The sequence below is a fragment of the Sinocyclocheilus rhinocerous genome, unplaced genomic scaffold (assembly GCF_001515625.1).
Source record: "Sinocyclocheilus rhinocerous isolate Xijiao unplaced genomic scaffold, SAMN03320098_v1.1 scaffold12, whole genome shotgun sequence".
Lineage (NCBI taxonomy): Eukaryota > Metazoa > Chordata > Actinopteri > Cypriniformes > Cyprinidae > Sinocyclocheilus > Sinocyclocheilus rhinocerous.
The window spans coordinates 665,289-676,612 of NW_015626394.1; the positions used below are offsets into that span (position 1 = coordinate 665,289).

General features: G+C 35.9%; 1 protein-coding gene across 1 annotated transcript in view; it reads right to left on the reverse strand.

The window, feature by feature from the left end:
- Positions 1 to 6,697, reverse strand: part of LOC107714412 (protein disulfide-isomerase A5-like) — a 61,570-nt gene extending 54,873 nt beyond the window's left edge. Inside the window, exon 1 of the mRNA XM_016520248.1 lies at positions 6,619 to 6,697. Within this exon, the coding sequence (XP_016375734.1) occupies positions 6,619 to 6,684 (66 nt within the window). The 5' untranslated portion in view covers positions 6,685 to 6,697. The remainder of the gene's footprint in view (positions 1 to 6,618) is intronic.
- Positions 6,698 to 11,324: the final 4,627 nt, after the last annotated feature.

Here is an 11,324-nt window from a genome sequence, read left to right on the forward strand (position 1 = left end):
GTGCAAAATTACGACTGTGTCAAACCATGATGACGGGAGAAATGACAACAGCAACACGACCTTAAAATAAAAAATAAAATAAAACTCACCCCGAAGAAGGTATTTTTTTTTTACCCCGAAACAAAATAAATAAATAGCTATAAAAAATAAAAATGTAATAAAATAAACTTTCTCACAAAAGTGCCCCAAAATAGCTTCTGAAATTTTGCTCTTATGTGTTGTCCTATGGTGGGACAGCATGCTCTCTCTGCTACACTCTCTATCAGTCTTCCCAGCAGAGGCATGCGATTCAGAGTTTGGATGAAGCTGAGCCGATAAGGCAACAATAGATAAAGGTGCTGTCATCTAAAGAAGTCTATCACCCAGTCTATCACACCTCCTTATCATCTCTCTATGCCACATGCTTGAAATGAAAAGACACTACCACAATGAGTAGAAATTAATGCTCAGCCGTTAGCGGACAAGACAGATCAAATGTTTTTTACAAAATGACATGTTGAAGGAAAACTCATTTAGTATGCCAACTAAGATGTTTTTTTTAATAGCTGATCGACAGTCTTTGAGAATGTCTGTAGAGTTTCCATTTCAACATGCCAGATACTGAAGAGAAACTTGCAAAGAAAAGTAAAGATAGAAATACACAAGTTAAACTTACATTTTTTTTTTATAGAACCACTCCTTATGACCGTAAATACAATTTTCCCACATGTGACCTCATCAAGCCCACATCGCACTAATGGTGGCTGAACTTTAAAGGGGTTTTATCATAAGGAAACCAAATTTACCTTGACCTTTTGCGAAAAAAAAGAGCTTGATGTACATTGAAAACACGCTAACTTTCTGAACTCAAAACTTCCTTCTCATGCCAAAAAGGGACTCAGCTGCACAGACTTTTGAATTTATCATCTGCCCCTCTGCATTTCTTTCAAAAGGTTCTCGGCATGTGGGCAACTGAATTTCATTTTAAACACATTCACCGATCATTTCAGTCTGATTTGAACAGTATGTGTGGTGCATAGAGTGCCGCAATGTCATATATTTGTAGTCCAACCCAGAAGTTAGCATCACCCCGGTTCCCTCGACAAAAACCCAATAGGATTTTTCCATTGACTTTTTGATTATTGCAGAAAGTAAGCTGTTACCAGTACTATGATTCTTACATGTTTTGTTCATCATGATAATCTTCACAACATTTGAATTTTAAATGTTGAATCCTAAATACAATCGGCAGCATTGAAAAGCTATATGTAGGCTAAAAATGAACTACACAAATGTACACAAACTTCAAAGTTGAAGTTGAATGTCCCTTTCAGTCTGTAGTCCAATTTAGCCACTTGTTAGCATCCGCCTTTTCAAGGCCAAGTAAAAGCTTTAAAACATTCACAACTGGGGTATTACTGTTGTATATTATGTCATACAATAAAATGTGAAAATATTTTGAGCTTGTGTTAACCACAAACCTACAGTAATTCAGTAATACAGTACTGTAGGTTAATACAGTAAAACCTACAGTAATACAGTAATAAGAAGAGCTGCACTTTCATGCCCGACATGCGTTTCAAAGATGGCCACCGAGTGAATTACTTGCCTAAAGGGACTTTAGTTTGGCATGGGACTACCTGTTTGTTTAAACAATGGCAGATGCTTGAAACTCAATTTTGAAAACAGACATTTTTCTTGAATTTCCGTATTTACATTAAAAGATAACAAATCATAAATAAAAGTTATTATAAATAAATAAAATAAATTTAGAATCATTTTATAGAACAATAATGCAAAATACAGTTTCATGGTTATTAATATATTTTTTTATATTTATGGACATAAATCTCAATTCAAGTGCCACTGGAAATTAAAAAGTTTATTTTCTGTGGATTAAAGACAAAGGGTGAAGGATCAGAGACAACGTTCTTATCCTCCTCACATTTAATCAACTCTGTATGAGCAAATGGGGTCCAGCGGTGTGGACAACCTGTGCCGACTGTGTGACATCCCAGCGGCCCCAGAGCCTTGGGAGTGTGTGAAGATGACAGTCAGGGCTAATTAAAGTACTGCAAAGCTGAGGGACCTGAGAAATCACACCTCCTCTGACTTCAGCCATGCTGACAGGGGGAGCAGACATCGTGATGCATTATGAAGAAATGTCAGTGCAACTCACTGAAGTATTTGAAAGAACCATCTTTCTTTCATCAAGTTACTCAAGTCCAACATTAACTTTGAATGGGTTATATATCATAAAAGATGAATTTTTTCAATAAGACTAAGTTGAAATGGCTCGTTCTGAATCACTCTGCACCTCTTGATGTCAGGTAGAATACAGTATAACCACATTTAGACGTCAACTATGCTTATTTGGTTTTCAAAACTTTGGCTCAGTGAGACAATAATAAGAAAAAGCAGCATATACTATTATAGCTAAACACAAAAATACAAATCAATAAGAGTAAATTAAGTCCAAACTTGTGCTGTTCCTGGCTGTGTGTAGCACCTTCTGCTCTGCATTTGATTACAAGGGATCCCAGCATTAGAAAAGAGTGGCTGAAGTTTTAAACAAAGTCTCTGAACAGCACATTTCAGTACAAATTGGTTTGCAAACCTGTCCCAATGTAATTCATGCTTAACAAAGAATGGAGCAATGCAAACTATATTGAACCTGCCAGCAAATGCTCTTCCCAAAAATAAATGCAGCAAAATGCTAATTTCTAGAAATCTCATTTATAGAAGAAAGTGTTTAAGTCTTAAGGGCAGGGCAGCAAAAATTGTCCTGTTGAATTCTAAGGGTCAGAGAGGGTGAAAAAAGTTAACCTAATTAAAAAACTAAATTTTTATTTATAAATTAATAAACCTCGACTGCCATAGTTGAAACTAAGGGGAAAGTTAAAATAATAGAAGTATGATGATATGACCTTTTTCATTTGCATTGTTAAAGGGGTCATAGGATGCTACATGCACTTTTACAAGTTGTTTGAACTGAAATGTGTGTTGGCAGTGTGTGTACACAACCACCCTATAATGATAAAAATCCACCCAGTGTTTTTTTAAAATCTTGTTAAATGTTTTCCCCTTTCTCAAATCGAGCCGATCTCAGATGCCTGTCTGTGTGACGTCACAAAAACAGGCCCCTCCCACGATAGTTTGACAGACTGGACTGGCGTCTTACCTTAGCTCCGCCCTGAGTGAGCTGTCATCAGTCCATCATTGTTTCACCGCCGGAGCAGTTGTAGACAAGAATGACTCCTAAGCGATTGTATATATATATAAATAATCAGTCTGGCGAGTAAACTAAAAAATTTACTAGCCAATGGCGATTCAATTGCCAAGGTGTCCGTAGAGGGCTGATTTGGAAACATTTCTTATTATTATCAATGTTGAAACCGCTCTGCTGCTTAATATTCTTGTGAAAAATGTGATACATTTTTTCTGGATTCATTTATGAATAGAAAGTTCAAAAGAACAGCATTTATTTGAAATAAATGTTTTTTTTTGTTTGTAACAACTTAAAAGTCTTTACTGTCACTTTTGATCAATTTAAAGTGTCCTTGCTGATTGAAAGTATTAATTTCTCACTTTCAAAAATACATCTTACTCACCCCAAACCAACAATAAAATATAATAAAATAATCCATATCTCCTGAAGACATACAATATCTTTTGTGATGAACAGACCAAAATGTCTCTTATTCATAGAAAATCTATTTATTTACTCTCAAATCTCATGACCAACATACAATGCAGCAAATATGAAATATATTGATCACACATATGACTTCAGAACACTACATTAAAGCACCCAATTTATATGGACTATTTTATGTCTTACAGCTTAAATGTATAGCTCAACCAAAAATAAAAATTCTTTCATCATTTACTCACCCCCAAGTTGTCATTTGTCCCCAATGACTCCCATAGTATTTGGTGGGTGGGTGGGGGGACACCATTGAAGTCAATGGGACATCAAATGTTTGGTTACCCACATTCTTCAAAATATCTTCTTTCGTGTTCAGCAGAAGAAATAAATTCATACAGGCTTTGCACAACTTGATGGTGAGTAAAGGACGACAGAATTTTCATAAACCTTACAAATCTACTTTACTTGCATGGAAAACAGAAGCTCGGACATTCTACCTAACATCATCTACTGTAATTCACAGATGAAAGAAAATAGCTTGGAACAACATGGGGGGGGGGGTAAGTTAGCAATAAGAAACTAATTCTCATTCAACAATATTGTCCATTTCCAATTCCTCTTTCCCCCCCAAAAATACTGTTTTAAATTTGCAAAGCTCTTCTATAGCACAGTATATAATTCCTCAGCGTTCCAATTATGTCCAGCTTGTTGTATATGACCATAATTTATGGATGCTAGCACTCCTGCTATTAATCTTTGGCTCAAGGACACCAGCATTTCAGCAGTGGACCTTGCTGACATGTTTTGCACAGCATGGGAAACATTTAAACAAAAAATGATCTGCCATACATCAACGCAAAAACATCTTGCTTAATCAGCAGTGGAAGCTGTCATCAAGCATGCACGGCGCAACCGGCATCGCAAATCTGCTTAATAAATAAAATCACATTTCCACTTTTAGGGTCTCACTGATTCAGCATAAACTGTGCCGTTCCTCAAACACGCACCTTCTTCCTGCTGAGCAAAACAACACAGGGGGCTTCAGCTCTGCATAGCTGACGTAGGTAATTCACAAACAGAAGGAAATTACTCCACAACTCCACAAACGGTCGATCTATGAGTCAAACGTTCTCACACACTGAGTCACAATAGTTTACTGTACAGTTAGCTGTCTCCATACACAGCATCCTGCTGGACCAAGCAATGTGGGGAAGAGGGGGGGTTGTGGGGTGCCTGTAATCAAGATTAAGAGATTTTATAAATTGTTCTGACAAGTGTGAGGGCTGGAGGGAAGCACAGATAGCAGAGAGCGGTTTCTCTTCCCCCACCCAACCACCACAAAGTCCCAACAGTTCGGGAGAGTACCTTTGTTTGCAGTGGCAGGCACAAAACAGGATGTGAGACAGGAAAGCTCCTGCGTAATGAGAGTTGACTGACGTGGCAGAGCGGCTATTAGGGTTCGGTGTTGAGGACACAACCCACATTGATTCACAGATCAGTTGTGGAACATGGTTGATGCACTATAAACTGAAGCAAATGTGGGTTAATTAGCTTGAAAACATTACAAGCTCATTTCTGTCATGTTCATTAAGAGGAGAACAAGGAAGACGGAGAAGAAGAAAACGCTCCGATCAAGGTTATTGCTACTGTAAACATAAGCCACACCCGAACACAAACTGTAAGATAATGATCAAATGTAATCATAATAGAGAAGTAGAAATATCAGCTGGTTTCACATAGCTTCATATGTTGTTGATAAATGGGTCAATATAATGGGTCAGATTTAGTAAAAATACAATTTAAAACACAAGTGCCATTTGTATTCATGTTGGCATATTGGAAAACGCTCATATTAGTTTAAATTATACTTTTGATTGAATGATTCTATAAGTGTTAAATGCAATGGTTACTTGATATAACCAAGTAAAAAATATACACATGAGCGTACAAAACTAAATCATCATTTTCAATAAAGTTTCCAAACATATTTCTCATGCATCAAACTGATGCATGGATATCAACAAGTTTCCTTGGAGTTTCTTCATCGGTCGTTAACAAAAAATTCAAATTGCTGCCTTTTTTCCCCAGAAGTTAAAAACTAAATGACACAGTCATGGAAGGCCCAAAAGGTCTTCTATGTTTTATGGTTTTCTTATCACAAGACAACAAAATGGCTTCCTGCATGTTGATTACATTTACTTTAATCTGATGGATAAGACTTTCAACAATTAAAATATTAATAATACTTTACTTCTTACTACAATTTACTTCTTATTGTTTTTGAGAAATAATAAAATAAAAACTTATGATGAACAGTTTTTTCCCAGGCCTTTTTTCTCTCTTTATTTTATTATTGTTTTTTAAACCTTTTAAACAATTTTCAGATAGTTACACATCACCTAAAAATGAAAATCAAAACATCAAAATGACTTTTAATTAAGACACTGAATACTCGTTCATCATAGAACAGGTGCATGATGTGCACAAATTTAATGCACTTTTCAAGTATTTTTGAATAACATAATAGATCTGGACAAAATTAATGAGCATCACATTACATCACTGACCCAAATAAAACCTCTACAGTAATTCAAGAACACCTCTAACATTACATGACGCATTCATATCAAAGCAATACGCCTAAGTAAAAGCACATTTCATAGCAGATACATCTCCTTTCACCGACATTAGTGAATCCTTTTGACATTAGACAGTTGCATGGGGATCATTCGGTGTTCACGCACGTGAAGCACACAGCTGCATGTGTATAAACACCGAAAACAAGACACGAGAACTGATGAATGAGACGGATTGATCTGAGTCTGTCTCTCTCTTCTGCTGTCAACTTTGAGCTACTGCTGCAAGAGGGACAGAAGATCATTCCCTTTTCCTTTCGTTTTCGTCTTACGTCAGACAGAAAACATCTGTCCGATATGCGCATTTAACATTATTGATTATATGGATCTATCAGATTCCTTTTAAAGACTCACCAATGACAGGAATAAGAACATTTCGATCAGTCTCCAACGTCTCCCGTATCGGTTCCAAGAAGCCATGATGCCGCTGCCACGTCTGGCTACGCAAGCGCAATCCATATTCCTTCAAATCCCCGATGAACGCAGTGCTTCTTAGGAAATGTAGTTTCTTCGGAATTGTAGTTTATTGAGGCGGCCGTAAACTTGTTCTTGTGATGTGTTCATTAAAATGTGTGTGACTTTAGCTCATGTGAATTATTTATCAGCCATTCAGAAACGGCGAAATGACATTCTAGTCTAATGACATTGAGGTGTTCAATGAATGAATGAATCGAGTTACAGGATAATTTCAAAATTATTTTCAGCACAGTCTATTAAATTGAATGAAATACAGCCAGACTGAAAATGTTAATGTAGCCTATTGTAATGTATGTTTAATGTACAAAATATAATTCAAACATTTCTGGCTTTGCAAGCAAATGGCCATATCTAAAATTATAAAAAATTATCTGATCATTTATTTACATGAAGCTGACATATGCATGTGAAAGAAAATATAAGCACAATTATTTACAATTATATATAAATTGCATAAAATTATACAATTACATAAAAAACACTATGCACTAAAACTCACTATAACCTGTGGGACCTTGCTGAAATCACAGCAGATTTTATAAATGTTGTAAATGTTAAATGGTGTAGTAAAAACTAGGGACACAGCTGTAAATGTTCTTTGATCACTGGCAAAAAAATCTTCCGTTTTGGCCTACAGATTGATGAACAGCTCTCTCTAACAATCAGAATAAACCATTCTTTTGCCAAGTAATGTCATTTGCCTAACTGCAGTCAGTGGTTGCCAACTAAAGCAATTTATCAGCAGCCAAATTAACTGGCAGTCAGAAGTATCCGTTTTATACATTTTTATTTAACAATACTTGACTATTTTTCTAATTGTTCCAAGGTAGTTCCTCAGTGTTGCTATTTCATTACCCTATTAATAAGTATTTTCTCATGTTTTCATGCCTCATTACACAAGGAAAGCACTTAATAATAGGCCTATAGTAACAATTATCATATCATATTTGCAATGTTCGTGCTTATGCGTCAGACACACTGTAGTGCCACCACCTGGATGTGACAGTGGTACCACACAACTGTCTTAATTGATCATTAATTCTTAATAAAGTCCCTTCCCCCAGCTGCTTAATGCATATTGCAACTTGCAGTGTTTATAATGTAATTCCACAGTATGCAGTGTCACAGTTTAAGTTTTTTTTTTTTTGAAAGTTTATTTATAAACCATTTAAAGTTAATATTGTTGGACAATTTAAATGTTTATGAATGTTTATAGGCCTATCTATTTTTTTTATTATTATTAAGCTAAATCTATAAATCTTTAAAAAATATGCGGAAATAGGCCAAAAATGCTTTTCAGCTTCTTTAGACATATTTAGGGGAAATAAACATTGAGTAGTCACATTATTAAAATAATTAGCAATTACTTATTTAATTATTATACTGTAACTCTCTATAATCTTGATAATCTATATCTGCAATCTGTCTGGAATGGACTTTTCTTCTTCTTCTTCTTCTTAATGGAGTTTTCTTCTTAGCAGTTTCAAAAACTAATTAAAATTTTTAATTGATACAATTTTAAGGGAAAATATTTGCCATCTAGAAATTATTTTTACCTTAATGTGGATGTTTTTTCCCCCCTCACCATATAACCACATGATAACCATATATTTTCATATATATATAATTTTTTGTGACATTTTTGTGACAGTTAATTTCCGACACTGCTTCTAACTAAGTCCAATTTCTTCACTAATAAAAGATGCCCCAAGATAATACCATGTATTTGGTATCACTGTAAACCCACGTGCTTTTGAACATTCTTTGATAATTCTTTGAAATACTCTGTAAAAGCCTGTACCATGAAAATACAGTGGTATATGAATATAGTAATTGTTCAGTACCACATATAAAAGTGTCATGCCATTCCCATATAACATGGTACAATGGTACATCGTGAGTATCATGGTACACCATTGTACAACGGTACAATGGTACATTGTGAGGGTTTATTGACTGCACCACACCAAAACCAAAGCATGATTATTGTGACATATTGCCACTTATGGCAACATTGTGAGATCCAAACAGTTAATTAATTGCCATGGTACCTCACTGATTCTAGGGACAGACTATCCAGTCTGAAAATAGGGGTGTTGCTGAATCCCAAATGACAATGTCTTATTGATCATTTGAAACAGGTTAACAGAAACGTTTCTATTACAGAAATTTATTTAGAAAGTAAAAGGCGAGCTTTAACAGCTAATGCAACCACTGTGCCAAACATTTGAGCTGGAGCTTCCTAACAGAGTTTGCACCTCCATTCGTTTGAATTGCAGCTGCCCTTTTGTAGTAGCCTCCTCTTTCCAGCACAGCGCAGTAAAGCAGCTGCAGGTCGATCGGTGGAAGTCATTCACAGAAAAGAGATTCACTGCACAGGAGACCTACGCAAAGCGGAGTTTGCGGTTTATGCGTTGCGTTTTACGTACGGTAGAGTTTGCTCCAGAGGAAGAACATCAGAAGGTAAAAACACTCTCAGATATCATAACCTCACCTTTAAATGTAGTTATTTATAGAAACCGCCTCTAATGTTCTTGGAGCAGGATGATACTGTTAAGTACTTTCTGAACTTCTGTGGTCCAGAGTTGTGCGGCCAGATTATACTGACTATCAACATTTCAGCGAATCTCTGTGATTTTTTAAATTTATTTTTAATTTTTTTAATCTGGGAAGAATATAAACATATGTAATATAATTTCATTTATTTTTGTTTCATTAGAAATACAAAGATGTCAAAGTATGTTTTTAATAAACATTTGCCAGTGGGTTCCCATGAACGAGTAGCAATCTTAGTAGCCTAATTTAATAATTATTAAAGACTCCTGGTTATCTAATAAAACCTGGTTTATAGGCACATTTTCTCTCTTTATGGTGATAACAAAACCCTTATTAGGAATGTTATGTCTTTTAAACAGTCCTCTTCTCTCAGTTTTATCAAAGAAAGGTAAATGTTACATATGAACACAGTATTCAGTACAGTATACCTTTATCCTGACACGGAATTTACTCGCTGCTCACGTTCTGTTCAGGATCCGAGGAATTTTGCTTTGGAATCGAAGCGCTCAAGCTCCCAAGTAAAACACGCTGCATTTCACTCTCCTTTATCATCGTTTGGCATTTGAGGGACATGTTTTTACTTTTTATAATATACTTTTAATCTACTTTTGCACAGGATTTGCGAATAAGATTCTCAGAAGAGGTGGAGGGAAATGTTTTCTCTCAGCTACACCTACATATCGTTGTGTTTTCGCGCAACTTTATAAGCCTTAACAGAAAGGCTATTCGTATTTTATTTGTTATTTGAATACCGTAACCAGTATTTAGCTTTTTACTTATTTCTTTTTAAAACAATCGCGAGTCACTATGTTTGACACTGAAAGACACTGCCAGTCAGCTGTCAGATAGCTAGCCTATGTGAATGATGTTATTCAGAAATGTAAAGAAGACATTTTTTAATAGGCTACAGCTTATATTTTTCATAGGCACATACAGCAAAACAATAACGTTTCTTTTATATTGCGCCTTTCTATAGGCTAACGTAGCTCGCTTTACAACAACAAAACAAAGGCGCCAATGCAATGAAAACAGAGATAGTCTACAATAGGCTACGTAGCCTACGATGGTCAGCAATGTGAATATGTAGCCTAGTACATAAACAGTGTCACATCTAATGACAGTTTACTGATATTTTAGGACATGTAGGTGGGAGCTGAACTTATTTGGGGGGGGGGGGTCTTGGCAGTTTTAACTCTCCATTCTCAGCCTCGCGCATTTTTATAATGAGCTCAAATCTGTGCTTCGGCTTTGTTAGCTACACTAAGTGGCTCAATTTTCATTTTTTGTTTTAATCACTCCCAATGATAAAACCTATCCGTTTTAAAATTTGACTTAATTTTAAATCCACTTTACTTTTCACTGTCGTTTGAGCTGAAACGATTGCATTTTGGTTTGCATATGATGTTCAAGTTCTCTTCGCGAACCGCAGAGCAGGTGTACAGAACATAGATTGCAGCGCTGGTCAAAAACGGTAGGGGGCAGTGTCGAGTCTTGTACCCAAAGCACTCAGTCTCATAAGAGATGGCTGATAGCACACAAACGGAAGGAAATTCACCTGTTGGCCTGGAACAATCTAAATCAGGGGCGCTACATCTTGGAACCTACCTTCCTGCGGAGCTTTAACTCCAATCAAACATACCTGAAGCAACTAATCAAGGTCTTTTGGTTCATCCCAGAGTAATAACAACAACGTTGTTGAAAATGCTGTTATTTAATCAAAAGCAAACGATTGAGCGGTCCAAATCTGTTCCAATCCTTAGATTTAACATTGTTGGCTAAGTAGGGATAAATGATAGATGCACTTGATGTTCTTTTAAGCTAAAATCAAAGAGCTTTTATGTATCAAGGTGTGCAAGCTTACATGCTCTCCCAGGACAACATCAAGGTTTGATTTAAGACTGATCAGCACATTAGTTTGGAAAATGAAGGGGCTTGAAAGGAAAATCATTATGGATCCAGGTATAGTATTCACAAAAAAAAAAAAAAAAAAACTTTTTTTTTGGTTTTGGGGAAAATGTCAAGGGTCA